The sequence below is a fragment of the Alosa pseudoharengus genome, unplaced genomic scaffold (assembly GCF_046254945.1).
Source record: "Alosa pseudoharengus isolate Yale_2024_CS ecotype anadromous, Long Island Sound unplaced genomic scaffold, YU_APseudo_1.1 YU_APseudo_1.1_scf_8, whole genome shotgun sequence".
NCBI lineage: Eukaryota > Metazoa > Chordata > Actinopteri > Clupeiformes > Clupeidae > Alosa > Alosa pseudoharengus.
In genome coordinates, this window is record NW_027468870.1 from 562,501 (window position 1) to 589,182 (window position 26,682).

General features: G+C 40.0%; 1 protein-coding gene across 3 annotated transcripts in view; it reads right to left on the reverse strand.

The window, feature by feature from the left end:
* The window catches only part of usp25 (ubiquitin specific peptidase 25), a 104,801-nt gene extending 100,658 nt beyond the window's left edge, over nucleotides 1-4,143 (reverse strand). For 2 of the 3 annotated variants that reach the window (XM_076273773.1, XM_076273772.1), the window contains exons 1-3: nucleotides 3,969-4,142; nucleotides 720-788; nucleotides 185-347 (exon numbers count right to left, since the gene is read on the reverse strand). In XM_076273773.1, the coding sequence (XP_076129888.1) occupies nucleotides 185-347; nucleotides 720-788; nucleotides 3,969-4,010 (274 nt within the window). In that variant the 5' untranslated portion in view covers nucleotides 4,011-4,142. Of the gene's footprint in view, nucleotides 1-184; nucleotides 348-719; nucleotides 789-3,968 lie in introns of all 3 variants that reach the window. The other variant, XM_076273774.1, reaches the window with a different exon arrangement.
* Nucleotides 4,144-26,682: the final 22,539 nt, after the last annotated feature.

Below are 26,682 nucleotides of genomic sequence, written 5' to 3' on the forward strand. Positions count from 1 at the left end.
ACTTTGACCGGCACCATTTTTTTCTAGCGGAAACTCTGGTGTGTGTGTGTATATGCATATGTGTGTGTGTGTGTGTGTGTGTGTGTGTGTGCGTGTATATGTGTGTGTGTGTATATGTGTGTGTGTGTATATGTGTATATGTGTGTACATTAGTGTGTGTGTGTGTGTGTGTGTGTGTGCCTACTGGTGTCTGCCTGGCTGCCCACGCTGATGTAGCGGTCATTGCTGATCTGCGCGGTCTGGTAATAGGTAGTCTCGCTCAGGTGAGGGGTCTCGCTCAGGTGAGGGGTCTTGGTGTTCTTCTCCGTCAGAAAGGCCACTGCCTCTGCCAGGTCACCATTGCTGACCTGTCAATCACAACAGAAACAGCACTCAGCAACAACAGAACTGTCAATCACAACAGAAACAGCACTCAGCAACAACAGAACAATCATAACAGCACCAATATTAATAGCAGTAGTAGTCCTCATCATGGTTCAGATTACAGAGTCAGAGGAGAAAAGTATCATAGGAAAGCCTATTTAATGAGTAAGCCATCAGTGCTGCGTGCTGAGAGGCTATGTCAAGTCCCAAGGGCTCAACACAACAAGACAGTATCCCTGCAGGGCGCTGAGGACCCAACACAAGAAGACAGCTTACCTGCAGGGCGCTGAGGACCCAACACAAGAAGACAGCTTACCTGCAGGGCGCTGAGGACCCAACACAAGAAAAGATCTTACCTGCAGGGCCTGCTGCAAGAGCTGGGAGTCTGTAGTTCCGGTCACTTCCTTCAGCTGGTTCAGTAGTGTCTAGCAGCACACACAAATTCATCAACATTAAAGAGGCACACACGCCTTCATGAAAAAGGACAATATTCTGATTTTTCACTGACTGGACCAAACTAGACTAAACCACTGGACCAAACTGTTAATGTAAGAAAACAAGGCAATCAAAAAATTCCCGGCCAACGCAACCTTCTTACGGGCAGCCGTGGCCCACTGGTTAGCACTCTGGACTTGTAACCGGAGGGTTGCCGGTTCGAATCCCGACCAGTGGGCTACGGCTGAAGTGCCCTTGAGCAAGGCACCTAACCCCTCACTGCTCCCCGAGCGCCGCTGTTGTAGCAGGCAGCTCACTGCGCCGGGATTAGTGTGTGCTTCACCTCACTGTGTGTTCACCGTGTGCTGTTTGTGTTTCACTAATTCACCGATTGGGTTAAATGTAGAGACCAAATTTCCCTCACGGGATCAAAAAAGTATATATACTTATACTTATAAATCACAGAGCAACAATATAGAACCTGCAGATTTATACAGTGGTGTAGTCCACGTGATACGCAACCTATGCAGATTTAGTGGTGTAGTCTACGTGATACGCAACCTATGCAGATTTAGTGGTGTAGTCTACGTGATACGCAACCTATGCAGATTTATACAGTGGTGTAATCTACGTGATACGCAGGACTACGCAGTATACCCACTTAAAAAGCATCACCATCTCAGTATACCCACTTAAAATAGACAAGGATATATATTAACATTTGGGGTTGATCACAGTATACCCACTACGGCTAACTACTACATCACAGTATACCCACTACAGCTAACTAGCCTACACCACAGTATACCCACTAGAGCTAACTACTACATCACAGTATACCCACTACAGCTAACTAGACTACACCACAGTATACCCACTACAGCTAACTACTACATCACAGTATACCCACTACAGCTAAGTAGACTACACCACAGTATAACCACTACAGCTAACTACTAAATCACAGTATACCCACTACAGCTAACTAGACCTCACCACAGTATACCCACTACAGCTAACTAGCCTACACCACAGTATACCCACTAGAGCTAAAACTACACCACTGGGTTTATAAAGAAATGACCATCTATTTAGCCACAGTGTAATTGGGCAGACAGGATTCTTTATTTAAGCACAGTGTAATTGGGCAGACAGGACTATCTATTTAACCACAGTGTAATTGGGCAGACAGGAATACTAGATCAAATGAATGTGAGTTTGTGAATATGTGCAAATGTGATCACACCCACTATTCTTTATTTGCTTTGACAGCTTTTCAGAGAAATCTTTTAGTGCACACTGGGTACCATCTTTTGTAAACGGAGCATCTGTTTAGCCAGAGGGTGGACATCACCGGCCAACTGTGCTTTTACTCTATTATGCTATGGACTGTCCACAACTACAGGGGAGAAATCAATTGACTGGATGAAAATCCTCTTCGTCTGACTTATGAAATCAAACGGTATCATTTGACTCTCGTTAGTGCTCCAAAGCTGATCAAGACATTTAGCAGAACAAATGATATCTAGCCGTCTCTTCTATTGCGTATGATAACGTTAAACCAGAGAGGGTTGAAGCGGAGCAGATCTTTGGTTAAAACCAGCTAAACAATGTGGTCGTTCTTGACCACTCTGTTTTTGTATTTACTCGGTCTTCACTGACAGCAAACATTTAACCACGCATGTGCGATTCAGTCCTTTTAGCAAAAATACTTTAGAATCAACCGTCTCTGATTTTAGTCAACTAGCTGATTGAACGGTCAACTCGTTTACTGACTATGGGAAGAGCCAAGTGAAGAACAAGATGTAAACAAACGTTTCACAACTGTAATTTGAGTTGGGACCCAACACCGGCACCCTGCCAAACAATGTTCACCATGCCCGAGACCTAAAACCCCATCACATCATTAGCAAGCCACCGTTAACAGACCAAGCAGACGTTTGTTTAAATGTCCGTGTACGACATGTAGTTCTAAGTGCCAAACCGACCTCTGTTCACGTTAACAAAGCCGTTCAGCACCGTTACAATGCAGGTAATAGTCAGGACAGCACAAGAGCTAATGTTACACTGCAATCATGTTGGATTGAAAGTTAAGTGTTAAAGGTAATACGGAGGGCACAGCAGTAACTTTAGTTGGCCATGACGGCTGACTTAGATCAACTCACAAATAGTAGCACTAGGACCTATAGTGCTAGATAACACAACTGAACTATGATAGAATAGTTGGCAAAAGTCAATCGCCCAACTGCAAATTGATTTGACTGGCCTCAAAGATAAAAACATAAAATGTGCTGACTAGGGGCCCTGCTATAATGTAAGAATGACCCTGGATGACTCCTTAAAACGTCAACGTTGGCTTGTTATGTTAACTTACCTTGCACATGTAATTCACCATTTAGGCAGTGCATACCAAGCCCATATAGTGCAACGTTAGATGACATAACTACGTTAACTGGCTAACAGTTGACGGACACAACATTATCCATCCATACATAACGTCAATGTAAACTAGAACGACATGTCAAACCCATTTACGGGCCAGCCCTGAGGTTTATGCATCTATAAAACATGTGTGTATAAACAGTATTGCTACAACCACTTATAATAATGGCCAAGGACTACCGTTAGCTAACCTGAGCTAGCTTGTCAGCAGTTCATTGCGCTGAAAAACTTGCTGGATAGTTAACCCACCATTAACGTTACTTAACGAGGTGTTTCTACTTGTAACATTACTTAACTGTGATGTTTACAGTCTATAACCTGTTGGTATTGTTATTTGACTTAATGTAATGAGTGAGCTAATGTCCACTTCAAAACAAACTTAGGCGTGCCATTTGTTTATTTGGGCAACACTGACGTAAGCTAGCTGCTAGCTAGCTAATTACGTAGCAAGTACCGTTAGCTGGCGGGGGTGCATTGCATGTTCCATTCCATGCGATAATATGAATAGACGTATAAATCACAGGCAGTGCAGCTCACTACTGGTAAAAAGCACAAGAGACATATGAAGGACTAAAGGTTTGGTTGGAAGAATCACAATCAGTTATGTCTTAAGAAGGGTTGCTAACTGGCTAGCTAACTTTCTCTTGCAGACAGACCATGGCGCAGGGTAAATAGCTATCGCTAGCTTGCTACTGCAAGTTACTCATAAGCCACTCAACTTAACATACCTTCTGCGAATGCTGCTGGAGGACATTCTGCTCCACGGTCATGGCCGGTTGCGATTATTAAAAAATAAATTAATTAAAATCAGGTGTAAAATGTGTAGTTTAAAGAACTAAAATACGTAGCTAATATGTCCCCCTACTTATCAGCAGTAGCGGGCGCCATGGGAAATGCAGTCATGAGGGAAAAATAACTGCAGTTGGCAGTCTCTCCGTGTTCTGTTAGTTAGGTCTTGATGAACTGCATTACGTGAGAAAGATGACGTTACTGTCCCGCTATCCCCCCGAAGCTACCACCCCCCTTCGCCCGTGCAGTGTTTACCATAGGCCACAGTGGACCGTGCATTTACATGTTGTGTAAGATAGATAGATAGATAGTAGGCCCATACTTGGTATAATTTGGTTCAGTGACAACATTTTGCCCAAACTGGCGAGAACATGGTGTTAAATTTGTATAATGTTGTTAACTAGGCCTACTAAGAGTTATGGGAGAATATGACATTTGGCATAAGTAGGAGGATACGTCAAGTATGTAGGCCGAGTGTCATGCAAATTGCACCTGTTTTACCGAATGGATGCACACTGTCAGGCGACTTGGCTGGGGAGTCTGTTCTACAGGCGCAATAAGGCTGCTGTTGTATTCTCAGCAAGTAATTTCTATGGCTGGAGGCTACATAATAGGCTACATAACAAATTCAAACGGCATTCAGACGAACGAAACATAGACTTTGCCAAATTGTCCCGCAAACTAGGCTACTATAGCCTATAATACAGTTAGCCTATTTCTGTGCAGACAAATGATTTATTTTTGTGCCATAATAAAAGATACCCTTATGAAAAAGAGCTATGATTCTTATCAGATATGAGAAATGAGATAAACTATTAGGAATATTAGATATTGTTAGGAGCCTATGAGACTGTAGGCTGTTATAGGAGCCTATGAGGCTGTAGGCTGTTATGTAGGAGCCTATGAGGCTGTAGGCCAGGGCCGGAGTGGGGCCACTTTTCAGCCCGGGAGTTTCAGGCCCAAGACCGGCCCATGTTTTCCATGGTGGAAATTGGATAAATGAAGCAACATTTCAGCTTTTACTATCCTGTAGTTTTTATTACTACCATGGTTCAACAAATGTGTAAAGGTTATAATTCACTTCAACTGAGAAGTTAACAAAAAATATTCCGCTATTCCACAAGTTAACAAAAACAGAAAGAAAGAAAGAAAGAAAGCCTTTGAAATGTAGCCTATCCCACGCTTCCCACAAAGAGGCATATTGAACTAATGTTTAGGCTATGTTTTTGCATGGGTAGGCTATAATGTTGTTAGGTGATTTAGCCTACTCCTTTACTACACCCTCTTCTGAGCAAACAAGGCATATATGTTTATCATGTAGCATAATTGCTCTTTCTTACATTAAATAACTATAAATTATCCTCTATACTTGTCCCTGTAGTCATGGACTCCACTAATTTCGGGCTCATCATTTTCAGTGGTCGACTGGTTGATCTGCTGCTCAGAGGCTACACTTTTTAGTGCATAGGCCTACACAGATCATGCTTCAGTTTTGTTATCAATATTTGCATACTGCAAAGTCTATGAATCGGATACAAAAGGCTAATTTTAAAGTAATTTAATATGTTGCTTGCGAATAGCTTGACAAACGTCCAATATTAGCCCAATAATTACATTGTCATTAGGCTAATCATTGCCTATAGGCTATCTCTCTTTACCAGTTGCCACTTTTGTCTGTAATCTGGAAGCTTGGCACATTTAGCAGCATTCTACCTGGCCGTTTCATCCCTCCTGGCCTCTTTCTACATCCATCCTTCCTGACGCTTATGGCTACTGTAGGGCCGGCCCGGCTATCCGAAGGCTATCAGAGAAAACGTTTTGGAAAAGACGGGCGATATGGACCCAACCAACTCTTTTTGGGAGGGGAGAACTCCCTCACATGGTAGGCTACAACCCATGCAGAGGCAACGGTGTCATGCACAGAATGCGGAACGTGTAGCCTACTTTAAGAGAAGATAGACTAACGTGACAAATGTCAATATTTTTTTTCCTCGACCGGTGTTCCAGTTTAGATGGTGAGCAGGTTAACTTGTGATATTTGCATAAAATCCGAGAATATTCAACAAGACCCTGCCTACTTGTTAACAACGCTTTGCTCTGCCTCCGCCCTTCCAGTGCTGGAGATTCACTTTTCACAAGCCTATGTGCATGACAAAATATGAAGCAAGATCTTGCCGAAAACATGCGGGAATCGCTATGTATAATGCATGTCTGCTTAAAGGGGTGGTTCAGGATTTTGGACATAAGACCTCATTTCCAAGTAAGCAAGTGTGATATTTATCAGTGGAGACCGTTTTCAACACGTTTCATCCAGTCCTTGTAATTGCAGAGTTCGCAGGTGCTAGGCTAGCGCAAGTCAACGGTATGTGCTAGCCTGCCACTAAAGACAGTCTTACCCACTCCAAAGTACACCCGAGGCAAATTCCAGACAATCGATGTAAATGTCTGTGTTGATAGAATAGTGTAAGAAATACAACTACCCTCGCATCGCGTTGCAATAGTTATACTTTGGTCCCTGAAGTTGGTAGTAGTCATTTTGCATCTCAGCAGCGGACTGATATTACCAAACCTGAAGCCTCCGTGAAATCGGCGCGGCGGCCATATTGGGACCACTTGCGAGTCCGAACTACGCTGCTCCGTTCTGAAACCTCACCAAAATGATCTAGCTATAGGCTACTGTGTGCTGCACCCACGGAGAAAATCACTGTAGGCTTTTAATGTTGTCAATGTAGCCTGTCTGGAAGAAGTTTAGTGGGCGTGATAATAATATGAATAATGCTATAATCATGTATATAAAACAGACAGAGGTCTCCATTCAAAGAGACCAGTATCCTATTTATTTCTATAGGTTTTTTCACAATTTTTTTTATTTGTGCGATCGACCTAGCATGGAGGGGGGAGACAAACAATGTTAATAGGCCCATATCTATATTTCAGTATGCAATAGCTCTTACAAATACAAATAGTTTTGTCATATCATAGGCTAGCCTACATTGGGGTTTTGAACAATTATCAACTTCTTCCGGACGTTAGTCCCGTCGCTTTTCTGCCTGCATTCTTTCCCCGGGTGATATATATATGATTAGGCCTATTCAGATCTGCCTTATTTTGCAGTATGATTTCCATACTATGGTTAGGCCTATTCAGATCTGCCTTATTTTGCAGTATGATTTCGTAATCAATTTTATTAAATTGAAAACATGATTGTCATTGATTGCAGTGTCCATCATAGCCTATGATTAGGCCTATTCAGATCAGAGAAGATGCGTGCAAGGCCAGCTCTCGCAAGCAGCACGTTGCTTGTTACAGATGGCTGATAACGATTTATTTAAAAAAATGTATCAAAAGTTCCCCATCCCCAGTGGGGAATAGGCTAGTAGCCTAGGCTACGTTAGCCCATCTGCAAGTATCAAGACGTGAGATCAAGAGATGTTCTCGGTAGGCTAAACTAGGGGGAAATGTCTGTTAACAAATCTGGTAGAAAAAAAGAACATTAACGGAGGATAGAAAATACAAAAAAGGAGGCAGAGAACGGTTCTTGGCTTAATGTTTGGGCAGCAGACGAGTTCGAGGATAGCATAAAGTTTTAAGGTAGGAGAATGAGGACGTTAATAACCTGTGCCCGCTGTGGCATATGGTCGCTTGCAATTGTACTGTAGGACTGATCTATAGGCCTAATATTATTTGATAATTAATGAATTAATATTAATTGATATGAATTGTTGTTTCTCCTGGTAGGCTGTGCTGCGTGCGTAGAGTGAATAGAGAACGGCCTTGTCATCACATCACATATGATAAAGAACTGACTCCACATTTCACTTTTGATTTGAGGTTTGTTTATAAAGAGTCAAGACATAATTTAACAACTCACTGTTGAGAAAGAACGTTTCAATGGCAGCTAGTATAGACCCACGGTTGTCAAACTGGGGTACGCGTAGCCTACCCCACATTAAAAACGTATTTTCTCCGCATTAACAAAATATTCGAGAGTGGAGACATGGAGGGTAAAACGGCGTTTCTCAAACTGTGGGTCGCGGAGACATGGCAGGTGGGACGCGAACTGACGTGAGTTTTTTTTTATTTATTTTTTATCTGTAGCCTAGGCCCAGGTAGCACCTGATGCGCAATGGACGTGTAACCCACCCAAATATTTAAGTCAGACCTTTGCCTATTTATTATAATTATAAATGCATATGTCCATAGGTTAATGTATTATATTACTATTACTGTTTCCTTTTTCTCCTATTTTCCTCTCTTTTCTACCTGGCACGAGAGATACAGTGTGTTCGTTATACTCACGTCACTTGTGGTATATAAGCTACTGCGCAGCCGTTGAAGTTAGTTCAACAAGAGTCAACACAGGGAGTAGGCAATAGCTCTGCTGTGCTTCGTACTGCTGTTCTTAAGATATACTGTATATTATATTATTCTCCAATCTTCTCGCCAGGTAGGCATCTGAACTATTTTCCTTTCCTTTCTGTGTTTCTTAAGTTGGGTAAATCACAATGGAATAGGTTATTTGAGATAACTAGGAAAACGGACATTGGAGCTAACCGCTCAATGTTATCGTTAATATGCTAGCCTACTGTCTAGCTAACCACAACAGTGTTATTTTATTTATGAGAGATGTCTGCAATACTTTTGAATGTAACTCGTAAATAAGTTTAAGAGTAGTTTTATCATTTGTTTCAAGTTTTTGTTTTGTTTTTGGTAGTGTAATGTTACAGTTCGCCTTTGTCAGTGTTTAGTGTTTTCATCGTAATGAGTTCAACAAGAGTCAACACAGGGAGTAGGCAATAGCTCTGCTGTGCTTCGTACTGCTGTTCTTAAGATATACTGTATATTATATTATTCTCCAATCTTCTCGCCAGGAGTTGTGTCTGGGTAGCTAGATTGCTAAAGTGCCTAGTGCCCAACGACCGTCCTGATTATCACCTGAGCCTGTGGGGAATCCAACGGCTTGTGTCTGCGGCTCGAGATCTACCTCTCAACCGCCTGTGTTGGAACGCCAGATTTCGCCAACGGCTTATGTCAGCGGCTCGAGCTTCTACCTCTCAACCGCTTGTCCTGGATAGCGCCAACGGGTTGTGTCTGTGGCTGCGACTCGAGCATCTACCTCTCAACCGCCTGTCCTAGAACGAACACAGGAACGCCCAGAACAGAACTTTGTAGAAAGACGGATCTACTCAGTGGCAGAACGCTACTGTTGCAATTCCAGCTGGTCAGCTGGACAAATAATTCAATTTAACATAGCACTACACTGATTTAATTTAGTATTACTCACATGTTGTCTATATAAGCTGTATATATTTTGTTTTATATAATTTGTTTATTTATTTTAATGGCCATATTTATAAGTTATTTTATTTATTCTTATTAATCTATTCATTATTTTACTTATCTACCTGGATAAATTATATTTTAATATTACCTATATACATCTCTCTCTCTCTCTCTCTCTCTCTCTTCTTAATAAATTCTATATTTTCTTACACCTTGAAACCAGATATATTATCCAATTTATTTGTTTATTATTCAATTAAATTGAAAGACCCTGTAAATTCCTCCCTCTCTGTAAAATCTACACAGGAAGGGTTACAGACGCACTGTGTTATTCATAGGGAAGCGCTCGTGTCAAGGCAGCTTAGTTAGTCCCGACCTGAATGAGATTTTGAACGAGGTTGTGAGAGTGGTGAATTTCATCAAGACCCGACCCTTAAAAGCGTGTCTATTCTCCGCACTTTGAGAGGAGATGGGAGCTGACCAAAAGGCTGTAGGCTACTGTTTCACAGCGAGGCAAGGTGGCTTTCCCGAGGTAAAGTGCTGTCGCGTGTTTGAGCTCCGAGTCGCCTCTTCTTGGAGGAATTAGCGCATGTTTGAATCTGCAAGCACGTTCACTAATGAACATTTCTTGACGAAGCTGGCCTATCTTAGCGATATATTTGGAAAGCTCAATGAGTTAAATCTCCAGTTACAAGGCAAAGACAAGCACCTAGCCGATAAGATCACTGCATTCAACAAGACGAGTGTGTGTGAGATAGCCTATAGGTGCAGATCTATTTAAAATCATTATATTCAGCACATTTGTAGACTATTGATGAGATTTGTATCATATGTTTATGATCCTATTCACTATTCTCGACAAAATTGATCAAAATAAATATTAATAAAACAATTTAAAAAAAACTTCATAATGTCTCAGGGGGTACATGCCTATTAAAAGTTTGGGAACCACTGGTATAGACACCTGCAGTTTTGATTAGTAGAGAACATATAGGCCTACTCTATTAGCCTACAAACGAATCGAGACAGCAGGAGAATATAAACTCTGCTACGTGCTCGACAATATATGTCTGTGCAAATGTTTGGGATGACTTGGTTAAGTTGGAAAGAAATGGGCAGATTCGAGCTATGGGATTATGACTTCACGTCAAGTTAAAACTAAAGATAGGCCTACCGACTGTAGCCTAAGCGCCAATATCGAAAGTGGGTGATTATAACGGTGTTTTCACTATTTAAAAATGTAGCCTATGGATAAGGTAATGTCGGGTAATATGCCACTCTGTCACACTGTAAGGGGAAAACACGAAGCCGTAACAGCATAGCCTATTAAGCACCAAATGTGAGGCTGTATTTTGTAACGTTCTGCAACCTACATTTAGATCGAGGCATAGGCTACTGACGTCGAGCAATATGCTGTTTCACCTTTCGACCTTAAAACAGCCCTCCGGAGTGAAATTTCCTTTGAATAGGCTACGTTAATTGTATTGAGATATTTTACACATTTTAGTATAGATGAATAATTTAAGTAAATGCCCATGATTTTTTAAAGACTATATATTTAAAAATAATAGGTTTATATTTCCCCCCTAATATTTTCGAGTAATTAAGTTGCCTCACTTTTTTCATGCATTTCTACTGTAAGCCTATCATTTTCTACAGTGCAGTGGTCCCAATATGGCGGCGGTGTTCCGATTCCATTGGCTTCATTGTTGATGGGGCGGCAACAATGGGATAGTCTATCCAGTGTTCTTTATAGATCAGTGATTGGAGTACGCTTTACTGTTTACTTTTCGGCGCAGTACTACTAACCGGAGCAAGTATAATTCCGTCGTGGTAAGAAACAAGTCCCTCAAAATGTAATGCGATCGTTGAAATGCAAGGATAGAATAACGTTAGAAATAACAGTATCAATACAGACATTTACATCGATAGTCTGGCGTTATAATTTATTTGCCTCGGGTGTACTGTGGAGTGGATAAGACTGTTTTTAGTGGCAGGCTAGCACATACCGTTGACTTGCGCTAGCCTAGCACCTGCGAACTCTGCAATTAGAAGGACTGGATGAAACGTGTTGAAAACGGTCTCCACTGATAAATATCACACTTGCTTACTTGGAAATGAGGTCTTATGTCCAAAATCCTGAACCACCCCTTTAAGCATCCACACAAAATGTTGTGCAAACAGGAAATGTGTCAAAGTAAATCAGCGAAGGTTTTGTTGGGTTTCGAACATGAGTCTCACTGAGGCAAAATGTTCCAAGCAGTAAGCACTATCACCACTACGCCACAGAGAGCAACGCTTGTCATTAGTATATTAGACTAGTCTACTAGCTTACTAGCTATCCTGATGTCCAGGTTAACTGGTGATAGCCTATAACATGAGCAAACACAGCGAATGCATGCCTTGAATAATGCAGATTAATTTTGCCTCAGTAATTTTGCATCACAAACAGTAACAAATGACCCCATCAGCTCGTTTTTTGTGCAGAAACACACATCGTGATTATAATGCGCAAAAATTATGAAGATCACTTGGGCCTCGAACTGCTGACTAAAATAGCAAGCTAGCAGTAATAGTCCACCCTGCTAACCAATTGCACCACTGGTTATTTTGTATCTATGCAATAGCATGGTGTTCTTATTAAATGAATGTAGGTCTATGTTGTCTTGTGACAGCTTATTTGTCAATCGATCCAGATATTCATTATAGCAAACATCTAGGCCAGGGGTCGGCAAATAGTGGCCCGCGGGCCAATTTTGGCCCGCCATTGATTCTATCTGGCCCGCGAGATGACGTTAATTTGCTGTTGAATGAATTTTTTTTTAACCCCATGTTTTTAAAAAGAAAAAAAGGCCTACAGCAATCCCATCAATTTCAAAACATTTATTGAGGTATAGATGATAGTCCTACTAAAGTGACAAAACAGGTGGAACATCCTTGCAGTTATCCATGACGCACAGGTCGGAACGGTATTGGCACGCGAGTGCGCGTAATCTTGTGCAAAAAAAAAACAACAGTGTCCTGTCTCCCTCTTCCAGTGGGCAAGGTCAAAAATAGCCTATGTTTCGTTAAATTAATAGGCTTGGCATTAAGAAATGCAGGCAGGCTCAACACATACCTCTGCTTCCATTCTTCTTTGTAGGTCCTGCATTCTGAATCAATTTTTCTTTTCAAGGCTTTTGACAACGACATTTTGCATCGATAACTAGCATATAGCAATGTTCAGCTAATCATTTACACGTCATCCAAAAGAATAATATTTGTAGCCTACACATTAGTTACGGCAAGTTGCTAGGCAAGTCGCCTGTTTCATGAGAGACGACAGGAGATGCAGCAGGCGGCATAAAAACAGCGCACATAAGCAAATAAACGTTTTTAATGGAATTAAATTAAATGCATTTTAAAAGTTAGATGATGTTTATTTTAATATAATATAATAATTAATAATTTAAATAGTAGGCCTATAACCCCCCCCCCCCCCCCCCATTACAAAAGCTATGGCCCGCGATGCCATTGTCTGAAAAAAAATTGGCCCGGGTCCAAACGTAATTGCCGACCCCTGATCTAGGCTAAGTGAATGTTTTGCAACAGGCTGCTGAACGAGCAGTAAGTAGGCTAAACTATTTTCTAATTTAGGCTACGTGGGAATCTGAAACAGCAACATCTGTCATCAAACTCTCCAGCTACATCAAAGTTTTGTAATATATGCTACCATGATAACCATTTTGTGTCGTCAGATTAGGACCAACAAATTAAATAATATTTAACTCGGTGAAAATAAGTTTCATGTGTTCACTTCAAATCATTAGACAGCTCACTGCATAACTTCACCGAGACATGACACTAAGTTATGATAATTTTTGCACATGACTGACGTGTTTCATATTATTAACCCCCAAAACGGAATAAAGTGTTAGTGGGACATGCCAGTTTGTTGTACCACAGTTAGGTTTTGGTATGTGAGGCAAAGATGAACCTATTTTGTTGTTTTGAGGCTTGCGTATGCCCATGTTAAATTGTGATGGCACCAGTTAACATGGGCGTATATTTCTCACTTATGTTACCCTGTGTTAACTTTGACTAACAGTTCAATATATACATAGAAATCTGGCATCAATTTCAGTGGCTTGTAGTGTAGTGGTATAGATGATGTAGAAGCTAATCCAACCAACTTTCTTGTCCATGCGTGGTTCGAATCCCAGCTAGATCGCTAGTTTTAATTTTTTCCATTCATTCAGTATGTGTCATATTTGTGGATAATGCTTAAACGGACATGTATTAGACATACACTGGTGATGTTTTCAGCGATGTCCGTTATATTGTCTCACTTGAAAACACTTCGTGAAAATGTAGCCTAATATAAACCTGCACTATCGGAGGCAGAGCAGATTAAGAAGTAGGCAGGGTCTTGTTGAATATTCACTGATTTTATGCAAATATCACCAGTTAAACTGCTCACCATCTAAACTAGAACACCGGCCCAAAAGTGAAGCGGCCCACCGGGGATTCTCCCGATTACCCACCCCGGGCCTGCTGTAGGCTGTTATGTAGGAGCCTATGAGACTGTAGGCTGTTATAGGAGCCTATGAGGCTGTAGGCCAGTGTTTCTTAACTGGTGGGTCGCGACCCAAAAGTGGGTCACGGAGGGGTCCTTGGTGGGTCGCGGAGCTGTGGTGAAAAAAATGCTAATTCATTGATACGGTAAAAAAAAAAAAAAAAACACGTCCAACTTTTCCCAGCAACAATTTCCACTCTTATTTTGACAGACCATAGACTGTATATATAGAACTGGACAGTGTGGCTGCATTCTGCAGTGTTCTATGAAATTGAAGCCGCCGAGGCGACGCCATCTTGGAAAATTTGGAGCCAATTTGAAGTGCGGCTGCGCAGCAAACGTTGAAGCATGCGCAGTGAAGAGGAGTCGCGGTCAGGCACGCCCACTCAGTTGCCACTCAGCGAGTTAAACACGCCCCTTGTCAAGTGAAACCCGCCCCCTTCTCCTTTCCACAACGCAGGTCGACTCGGCGCTGAAGGCTAGCTGGCTGGATGAATTTTGCGGCTGTGAGTTAGCTAAACAGTACAAACAACAATCAGTTTGTTCTTGTCTGGTAAGTGTTGCGTATCAACTGAAAAGTTTTTTTTTGTCTGTTGGTGTTCTTAAATACGTCTAAGAGAGCTTATTATGTTGATTATAGACTGTGACAATTTAGTATGGTGAATATTAATGAGCTAACAACAGAAATACGGACAGCGAATTACATGCTAACGTTAGCAGCTACATTAACGTTACCGTTAACGGGAGGCTAAGTTAGTCGTTGAAGTGAAGATTAGCACACAGCTCCCTTAACAGTCGATGCATGATATACTTGGTTTTATTAGTTGTTGCTGTTTTCAAATATCTCAATGTATGCCATCTCAACATGGAGTAACCATTGACTGTACATGGGGATGGGATTAATAACACTAGATAGTATATGATGTGATAAAGCAACGGTATGATGTGATAAAGCAACGCAAGTTAAGTAATGTGAAGCATGGACCTCATCAACCTCATGTTAATGTAACTACTAGCCAGTTTGCCAGCGTTGCTTTTTTTCTAACGTTAACAACAGACACCTCTGTTAGAGCTACTTCTGTGATGGTAGGTCGGTAGCATAGACTGTAAAAAATAGATCGGTAGGTCGGTAGTTGTAGACCGCATAAGTGGATCGATAAATGAAACGCCTGCATTAAACACTACGCCAAGAACCAGTCACTTCCCAGGGATATCGGTGAACATTTGAGAAAGACCTCAGTTTGTCATCTAACGTCCATGATCAGTCATGCTGATAACGTTATTTTTCAAGCTGACGCAAGTTAATAACATTCACACCGCATATTTAAATGTGTAGTTAACATTAGGTAGGCTGTGAAGTTTATTGCACACATATATTTAATTAATTGGTATTACTAGTGGTGTTGAGTGCCTGATTAGATGCTTTGTAATGTTGTAAAATTGTCTGACTAACTTTATTGTAACTTTCCTTTTTGCAGGTAAGATATGGGTGATGGCTGAATGTACTGGAGGTGGCGGCAAGGTGGTCTCCATGGTCTACATTAGTCTGCAAGCAAGGGAATGCCTACGTGAAGTGGTTTGGCTGGGGTGGTCTGAGGTGGCATGTCCTCCCCCTTTCTCCAAGTCCCCTGACATCCATCTCCCTGACATCACCCACGGTCACTGGATCAACCTGAAACCCCTTATACATGGGACATGGCACAGCCCCACTACGTTCTGAAAACACATGACTTTCAATAACTTGCGTGGCACCAAGAAAGGTCTGCCGCTGCTCTGAACTTTCTGTTAATGTGACATCATTAGAGTGCATGAAAATGCAATGTACTGTTCTTCCTAGGCTTCTTCTTCTTCTTCTTCTTCTTCTTCTTATTACAGTGCATGAAAATGCACTGTACTGTTCTTCCTAGGCTTCTTATTCTTCTTCTTCTAACGCAATTAATGCAGCTTCAACCGCTTAACGTAGAAACTTCATTCAAACTATGTTACGTAGGTCTTACTTAGGACATGGGTGCTTTGTATTTTTCAGCTTTGTAACTTTTATACTTTTTAAACTATTAAGGCGAGACACTACAGGTGAATAGGGTAACATTTTTAACAAGCAGATATCACTATGAAACTTACCCAGTTGATTACTTACATTAATATGAGAAAAAAATGTATTACAAGTTTTCTGTAATTTAATGTTTACATATGCAAATTAGGCATTATCTCATTAAATATGCGCTAATTTGCATACATTTTAAAACAAGAAACCTGAGCATTGGATACAGCCAGGTTCAAAATTATGTTTTCATTGTATTCAGATAATAGATGTTGAAAAATTTACAGAGGGATTAATGAATATCTATTTTAGTTATCCTGTAAATCAGAATATAATGTCAATAGCCCTAAAAAATCGATTTTTGCCATGTTTTTAGGCATAAAATGTCATGTAAGTCAGGCTAGGAATAATATATCAACAAACCCCTCTGTAAATATCTTCGAAATATAGTTAGGCATAAGTCTAGAAAGTTTGGTGTATGTAAGTGCTTCTGAAGTGGAGTTTCCTTGCTCAGAGTGGGAGCGGAAACTCGTTTTGAGAAAACAGCCTTGAAAGACAGCCAATGAGATTCCGTTCTCAGCCTAGACTCGTCTTTGAACTTTCGCGATTGGTTGCTGATACAAAGGAAGTGTCCATATATGGATCACATAGCGTGATACAGGAAAAACAAAGCTTTCCAACGGTACTACACACGATATGTTTTGGGTCACAGTCGCGGGAGTGCATGCAAGGTTAGAATGCTAACTTTTGCTGAATTTAGGATAAATATACAGGCGCGAGTAGACACAATATAATGAAATAAACACCTAAATGTGTAAATCGGACTTTTTTGTTGTAGTAGTGTGATAGAATACATGCTAAGGTAACAGACTAGCTCAAAATCTCGAAATTGACCAGTGCATGAAAAAACGATGTTTTCACCTGCCGTGTCTCGCCTTAATTAAAAACTGTTCAAAATTTCCCCATAGACTTAACATGGGCTGATGACATCACAATAGAGCCGTTAAGCAATTAGAATCCTATGGCAGGTGTTCGGGCCAGCTGCATCAACTGCCAGTCTCAGGCTTTAAGCATACAAACTGGCCCTATTAAGACTACACATCCTGTTCAACTGCTTCCTCTGCCAAAAACTGTTTCAAAATAAAAGTCCTCACTACAATATTTCACTGTTAAACAATTTAACCCTTTAAACTACTGAACTTTTATCTGTTCAGCCATTGTAACTGTTACTTGTCATCAACTATGACTCCTACCCACTGTAGCTAGTTAGCTAAGATAGCTAAGTAACTTGGTTAGCATAGTTAGCATGCTAGCATGTTAGCATGCTAGTTAGCATGCTAGTTAGCATTTTTAGCAAAACTGTTAAAAACGATTAGCTAAGTTAGCTAAGTCACATGGTTAGCATAGTTAGCATGCTAACATGTTAGCATGCTAGTTAGCATTTTTTGCAAAACTGCTAAAAATGATTAGCTAAGTTAGCTAAGTCACATGGTTAGCATAGTTAGCATGCTAACATGTTAGCATGCTAGTTAGCATTTTTTGCAAAACTGCTAAAAATGATTAGCTAAGTTAGCTAAGTCACATGGTTAGCATAGTTAGCATGCTAACATGTTAGCATGCTAGTTAGCATTTTTTGCAAAACTGCTAAAAATGATTAGCTAAGTTAGCTAAGTCATATGGTTAGCATAGTTAGCATGCTAGCATGTTAGCATGCTAGTTAGCATTTTTTAGCAAAACTACTAAAAATGATTAGCTAAGTTAGCTAAGTCACATGGTTAGCATGTTAGCATGCTAGTTAGCATTACTGTTAAAAATGATAAGCGAAGTTAGCTAAGTCACATGGTTAACATAATTAGCATGTTAGCATGTTAATTAGCATAGTTATCATAACTAATAAAAATTATTAGCTAGGTTAGCTAAGTCATATGGTTAGCATAGTTAACATTTTAATATTGTTAGCATGCTAGTTAGCATAGTTACTTGGTTACCATTATTATCTTTAACATAGTTAGCATAACTACTAGCAAACATTGGAGCCATTCCAACTGTTAGTTATCGTCAACTATCTGCCTAAATAATTTAACCATTTCAATTATCAACCTATTTAACTGTTCAGTCATTCCAACTATAGTAAACCTTATCTACCAAGCAAATAATTTAACCATATGAACTCATCATATTTTTGCATTTTCATGCACTGTATTTCCTTCAGGAAATGCTTTTCTAGTTCTTATTATTCGTCTTCTTCTAACGCAGTTAATGCAGCTTCAACCGTTTAACGTAGAAACTTCACTCAAACTATGTTGCGTAGGTCTTACTTATGACATGTGGGCTATGTATTTTTCAGCTTTGTAACTTTTATACTTTTTAAACTATTAATTAAAAACTACTCAAAATTTCCCCATAGACTTAACATGGGCTGATGACATCACAATGGACTAATTAACTTGATTTGCACCTGGTATCATCTTCCAGCTGCTCATCTAGGCCCCATCAAAGAATCAGTTCAACTGATTGCACCTGTATCAACTGCTTTCTACTGAACTAGACCAACTCTCTCTGTCTCTCCATTCTACAAGGATATAAGACACATTTCATCCAACTTTCTATCCATTCATCCTCTTCAAACCATTCACTCATCCACCCATTGAACTATCCATCAACATCCATTAAACAATCTGCCTATCAACATCCATTACACTATCTACATTTAACTTTTAAACTATATACTCTGTCTCAGGCTTTAAGCATACAATATGGCTCTATTAAGACTGCCGTTAAGCAATTAGAATCCTAGGCCAGGTGGCCAGGCCACCTGCACCCTATCAGTTTCTCAGGCTAACCTTTTACACTATCCACCTATTTGACTGTTCAGTCAGTCCAACTATATTAAACCTCATCTACCTAGTTCAGTCATTCCAACTATATTAAACCTCATCTACCTAGCAAATAATTTAACCTTTTACACTATCCACCTATTTAACCGTTCAGTCATTCCAACTATATTAAACCTCATCTACCTAGTTCAGTCATTCCAACTATATTAAACCTCATCTACCTAGCAAATAATTTAACCATTTGAATCCTATGGCAGGTGTTCGGCCTCCTGCATCAACTGCCAGTCTCAGGCTTTAAGCATACAAACTGGCCCTATTAAGACTACACATCCTGTTCAACTGCTTCCTCTGCCAAAAACTGTTTCAAAATAAAAGTCCTCACTACAATATTTCACTGTTAAACAATTTAACCCTTTAAACTACTGAACTTTTTAACTGTTTAGCCATTGTAACTGTTACTTGTCATCAACTATGACTTCTACCCACTGTAGCTAGTTAGCATGGTTAGCATAGTTAGCATGTTAGCATGCTAGCATGTTAGCATGCTAGTTAGCATTTTTTGTAAAACTGCTAAAAATGATTAGCTAAGTCACATGGTTAGCATAGTTAGCATGCTAACATGTTAGCATGCTAGTTAGCATTTTTAACAAAACTGCTAAAAATGATTAGCTAACTTAGCTAAGTCACATGGTTAGCATAGTTAGCATGCTAGCATGCTAGTTAGCATTTTTAGCTAAACTGTTAAAAATGATTAGCTAAGTTAGCTAAGTAAAATGGTTAGCATAGTTAGCATGCTAGCATGTTAACATGTTAGTTAGCATAGTTAGCAAAACTGCTAAAAAATGATTAGCTAGGTTAGCTAAGTCACATGGTTAACATAGTTAGCATGTTAGCATTGCTAACATGCTAGTTAGCATAACTACTAAAAATGAAAACATTAGCTAAGTTAACTAAGTTAAGTATTATCCACCTATTTAACCGTTCAATCATTCCAACTATATTAAACCTTATCTACCAAGCAAATCATTTAACCATATAAACTATCCACCTATTTAACTGTTCAGTCACTCCAACTATATTAAACCTCATCTACCTAGCAACCAATATAGTTTGTTTTTACTCTGTATGATATTTTACATCAGATTTTTTGTATTTTCATGCACTGTATTTCCTTCAGGAAATGCTTTTCTAGTTCATACTTGAGGCTGTACACATCCCTTTGTTTCTATTTTCTTTATTGATGTCACCCAAACTTCAGCTTTCTGTATGCCCCTGAACTCACACAAATTGTAAATTGCAATGCGCCATTTAACCAGTGGTGTAGTCTAGTTAGTTAGTTGTAGTGGTGGGTATACTGTGAGCAACCCCAAATGTTATTAAATACGTATCCTTGCCTATTTTAAATGGGTATACTGAGATGATGATGCTTTTTAAATGGGTTTACTGTGTAGTCCTGTGTATCACGTAGACTATACCATACCACGGTCATTTAACTGCCTTGGTATTTAAGTCAGAGGCCATTGCTTAGTATTTAACTGTAGCCTACACAAAGATGTAGACGTTACAAGAATATTAATATCAGAATAAATATTGGTTGATACTAAATCAATATTGAATGTTTTTTTTTTATTTCTTTTGTGTGTGATATCATTCAGAATGCTGCAACATGACTGGTCTTCAATCAGCCAAAGAGGACACATCGTAACTCCTCTCCTAGTTACTCTCCATTGGCTCCCTACAGTAGCCAGAATTAAATTTAAATCTCTCACTTTGGCCTATAGGACACTGACTGGATCTGCTCCTTGTTATTTTAATTCAATGATCAAGATATACATCCCCAACCGCCCACTGCGGTCTTCTGATGAGCCTCTGTTGTGTCGACCAGTCTTAAACGCTAGGTCAAATTCAAGACTCTTTTCATCAGTGGTTCCATGTTGTTGGAATGAGTTGCCCAGTGCTCTTCATTCTTGTGATAGTTTTTGGTCTTTTAAGCACTTCTTATACATTATGGTTTGTATGCAGTAGTACTGTTTTATTTTCAGGCTGTTGATTAATTTGACATTGTTTATTATTGATATTCTCAATGTAGTCTTACCATGTTTTTGTTATTATATTATTGATTGAATGGGCATTATTATTTATTATTGCTTTCCCCCCTCATTTTCATTGTTTATTTCATTAGGCTATTGATTGATCCCCGTTTTAAGTATTATATTGTTTTGTATTTGTTAAGGGTAACCATAACCATCATCATCATAATGTGGTATTTTCTTATGCACTTGAAACAAAGAATAAAAATGTTTCTTTAAACGTAGTACCACTTTAAACACATCACACACTGAACAGCAAATTAGCTTCCTGATTATGTGTGAAATGTTTACAGAGTATCCTGATGTAGTAGGTCCATGTTCTCATATTTTTGAAGGCTGCAGTATTAGGCTACATTTTTTATTTATAATGGAGCACCCTCTCTGGTGAAAGACTAGCAAGCCTGTGATAGAGGCATACGATTACAGACATATTGAGAGAGCCTATCAATGAGTTGTCACAGTTTTCAATTTAGACGTATTATTTTGAAATGATGTACGTCTACGGGAGGATTTACACATCACTGGCAAGACCTGATCAAATCATACCAATGCTTCTCCAGCAGTGCAATCGCAGGTAACAACGATGCATTTTCAGATACCGCTGTTCTAAGCATAAGCAAATTGGCCATTTGTTACTTTGAATCCCTCCTCACGTTAAGCTATGGTCCAATAATGTGTTCACTAAAACACAAGTAATGTTATTTGTCGGGCTGATTCATAAATAGGCATACCGAGGTTGTCGACCTAGCAGGCTAGGTGGCGTTTATTGCCATTCGCAAAACTAAGCAAGAGTTAACGTTAATGAAACTTAACATCGCCTTCTCCAGTGACAAAGTGTATTCAAATGAAGTTGCAATGATGATGGCGGCAATCACTGGTTACGTTAAACCATTTGAAACAAGTAGGACTGTAAATGATGGTGACTATGGCTAACGTCACTTCAATATAGCAGGGCCCTTTTACTTTACCTATCAACTGGCTAATGCTAGCATGATGTAGCATGCTATGAGCTAATATACTTAGCATCTACGAAAGAACAGCACATATCTGTCACAACTAACAACGATGTCTCTTACAAACAACTACACAATGTATGACTATCAATTTTGTATTTAGTCAGACTGTGATAAGCCTAATGATAATAACAGCAACACTTATTTAGGTTAGATTATGTGTCGAAATCAGGTGTCATTAAAATAAGTGAGCGATGACGTGGTAGTGTCTGCAGCCTAGACGGTAAAACATAATGGACAAAGCGTCGTGTCTGCAGCCAGCCAGCTGTCAATCATAGGTGTAAACACGCCCTTTTTAGATTTGTTAATATAACATTAAAAAAAATAATTTCAGCGAGAAAAGAAAAATTGTGTGTATCGAAGCATCTTGAAAACTATTTTTTCGAATAAAAAGTTGTTGATACAAAAATAGTTTTAGGTGAGAAAAGTGACACGGAAAGTTGGCTACTTGGCCATTGAAATACACGGGGATGGGCGGAGTTACACATTGTACTGCAGCCAGCCACCAGGGGGCTCTGGACTAGCGCTCGCATCACTCTTAACAGACGGCACACTGTCCAGTTCTATATATACAGTCCACATGTGACAGACGATTTCAGCTCCATATCATTTGTTGCCATAGATACTGTCGGAGTGTTTATGCGAGATAACGTGCAGTCATTTGAATGAACAAGATGTTGAAACGAAGGTACAATCCCGAATATTTGAAATATGGATTTAGTTGTGTCGAGGACAAAATGGTTCAGAAACCCATCTGTGTGGTATGTGGTGAGACACTCGCACATGAGAGCATGAAGCCGTCGAAACTGAAACGGCACCTGGACACAAAACACCCGACGGTCAAAGATAAACCAGTGGAGTACTTTCAAAGACAGCGCCAAGAACTGAGGGCTTCACAGAGACTGCTAACGGCAACATGCTCCACACAAGTGCAGGCACTCCGCGCATCTTACCACGTAGCTCACCGGATCGCGAAGTCCAAGAAACCTCACACCATAGCAGAAGACCTCATCTTACCTGCAACTGTGGATATGGTGAGGGAGATGGTCGATGAAGCGACCGCAAATAAGTTAAAAACAATACCGCTGTCCAATGACACCATTAGCAAGCGCATTGAAGACATGTCAGAGAATGGATATGCAGATGCAAACACAATTAGACCTATAATAATAATAACAACAAGGATAATAGGCCTATAATAATAATAATTATAATAATAATGATGATGATGATAATAATGATAATGTTATTATTACACAGACCTATTATGGTTATATATGGTTATATTATGGTTATCATAACAACAATGATAATATAATGATGATGATAATAGGCCTAATAATAATAATAATAATAATAATAATAATATTACACAGGCCTATTATGGATATATTTGGTTATGGTTATGGTTATATATGGTTATTTGAGAATTACATTTAAATTGACTTGAACGCTAAAAAAATTGGGTCGCGACCTAATGACAGTGGAAAATTGTGGGTCCCAAGACTGTTCCAGTTAAGAACCACTGCTGTAGGCTGTTATAGGAGCCTATGATGCTGTAGGCTTTTAGGAGCCTATGATGCTGTAGGCTTTTAGGAGCCTATGAGACTGTAGGCTGTTATGTAGGAGCCTATGAGACTGTAGGCTGTTAGGAGCCTATGAGGCTGTAGGCTGTTATAGGAGCCTATGAGGCTGTAGGCTGTTATGTAGGAGCCTATAAGACAGTAGGCTGTTATAAGACTGTAGGCTGTTATAGGAGCCTATGAGGCTGTAGGCTGTTATGTAGGAGCCTATTAGACAGTAGGCTGTTATAAGACTGTAGGCTGTTAGGAGCCTATGAGACTGTAGGCTGTTATGTAGGAGCCTATTAGACAGTAGGCTGTTATAAGACTGTAGGCTGTTATAGGAGCCTATGAGGCTGTAGGCTGTTATGTAGGAGCCTATTAGACAGTAGGCTGTTATAAGACTGTAGGCTGTTAGGAGCCTATGAGACTGTAGGCTGTTATGTAGGAGCCTATGAGACTGTAGGTTGTTATGTAGGAGCCTAGGGTTATACTGTTTTTCACATAGATCTCTGTTTCTTGGGGTCACCAAGTAGCCTAGCCTACTGTCGGTATAAAAAGGAAAAAAAAAAAAAAATTGGTTCTAGCTCAAGTTTCTAGAGCTGCTAGGCAGGGGGGGGCTCTATAGAACCACTAGGTAGTTTTAGTTCATTTTCATAATAAAATCCTCTTTTCCTAACCGTTAATCAGTCATTGGGTCACCTCTCCGTGGCAACAAGAACTCTTCTGTATCAGACAGCAAGTGCAGTTGGCATGCATGGTCTCTGCTACTCACCTGCTACTCACCTGGTCACCTGCTACTCACTTGCGACCACGGTGGCCCCAGCTCAAGAATATCACATACACTGGGACGGAACTGGGCCACACCTACCACAATGTCCAGCACGGATCTGCATAATGGACCTGATCCGGCGTCCAAACGCACATCGGTCCAAAACTGGTCTGGATCCGTTTGACGGATCTGGTTCCAATAAGGGCTAAGACTGGCCCAGTTCCGTATGATAGTCTGTGTTACTGACGTGTTCCAGATCTGCTTATCATATGCAATACGGGTCCGCTTATTGTGTGTGGTACGGACCCGTTTATCAGATATCAGCTGGCTTTATTTGACATGTGAAATGTGATTGGTAATTAATTATCCTGAAAAATCTGTTTGCTACACATTTGCTAACAGGTTCGTTATAGGTTCACCCAGGCTAAAGTTCGTAACGTTTTCCCAACAGCTCAACTAATAAACATAAGCTAGGCTACAAACACAATAGGGGGGTAAAAAAAACTTTACAAATAAGTGTCTTATTATTTTTTTTATTCAACAACCTGGCTGTAGAAGTGCAATCCCAGACAAAGTTTAAGTCGTGTTAATTCCACTGTTCCCATCGATATTCAGGCTGTTTTCCTCAGTCATCTCCATGGTCAATCTGAAACAACACAAAATAAACATGAGCCATTTATTCCTTTTTGAAAATAGGGTAAGTCACAATTACACTCGTTTTTTTTATCATCAGTGATCCTGTTAGCGTTATCACTGTTTTTTCCAAAATAGGCTAGTTATTGTGATGGCTGTTTTGCTCAAGCTAAGCTAGTAGCCTACTGTTTATTACTGGAAAATAATAGTATAAACTTACAGTAAAGTTATCAATCGCTTGGCTGCTTGTTGTTGTCTCTGAATAAACCAACAGAGATAAAAAGCAGATAGCCTACCTTGAAAAGTTGGGCTGTGTCCTAGTCCAACCCCAGGCTGGCAAATCATGTCAAAAGATTGATAGTGCGCAAACCAAAGATCCGTAATTAACGTTACTGCTTGGACTTCTGCATGCGTGGCAAGAATATGGGGTTGTCTCATAGCACTGTTTGATCTGACACAAACAACAATTGACTACTTTTACCACTGCTAGGTAATAATAAAAATAATGAAACGAGCATATGATCAATATTGAGCCAACTATATCTTCTTTTCCAGCCTTACTGTAGAAATGAAGTGGCCATGGGAACATAGTGCACCCCCATGGTTTCTAAATTTGTGCCATTCCAAAATACCTTTTTTTTTCTTTAGCAGCCAGTTGACAATGAAGTAGGGAAAGGACAGTCAATTCAGCAGAATCAGCACCTTAACCCTTAAAGGAGTACAGTCACACCAGTGTGACGGGAATGTTGAGAAATGAACGTTCTAAAGAATATCTGGGTTCATTGAATTCAACGTAGAATTTTAGAACCTTCAATTGTTGCGGAACTTAGAACGTTCAAAAACCTACACCTTTAAGGGTTAATTAATATCATTACCACCTGGGTCTGCTGTGAAAAAATGGTCCTTCGGCTCATATCCGTATCACAGGTTTGGGCCAAATCAGTGTTTTGTATTTGAAACGCATTTCCTGACTTCCAGTTGAGTTGCGGCAATCGGACCTGGGACAAATCTGTAAACCGGTGATAAAACAGCATTACTAGCAGAGCTGAAAGCTCTATCAGGAGCAGACCTGGCCCACAGTCAGATACCGTATGTCCGCTACAGGCGGATCTAAAGGCTTTTATGCGGATCCGGCCCAAAGGAAATTGCTATCTGGATCTGCAGGTATGGTCCCAGCACACATAAGAAATGAGTGCATATTGCTCCTATTAAAGTTAAAATGACTAATTTGCCGTTCCAAATGTTTTGCATTATTGTATTCATTCATTATTGCATCATTAATTAGGCTACATGTGAAAGTTATGTAGTACATGAATGCCCCCATCATTATTTATATACGTAACACAACAATATTAACTTTACTTAGATGTAAACAGTAAACAGATGCAGTCAGGATAACTTTACTTAGATGTAAACAGTAAACAGATGTTTGCCTATCAGGAGCACATTTTTTTTACTTCTCTAGTGCCTTTAACACCATACAGTCTTCAGTGCTGGAGGACAAGCTAAGATGCATGCAGGTGGACGCTCGATTTGTGAACTGGATAACAGACTACTTGACCAACAGACCTATGGGAGACTACGGAGAAGTCTGTCAGAGACAGTTTTGAGTAGCACAAAGGCACCATCGTTTGCACCACTGAACATTCAGGGAGATTGAGGGGGTATTGTCTGCAAATACCTGGGGTGTACCAGCTTAACAACAGACTGGACTGGACATACGAGAAGGGCCAAAGTCGTCTCCATCTGCTTAGGAGACTGAGGTCCTTCGGTGTGTGCAGGCCACTGTTAAAGGTCCCCTGTGTAACATTTTCAGTTTGTTAACAAAATCAACATTTCCCATTCATAAATGTGGCCCCATTCATGT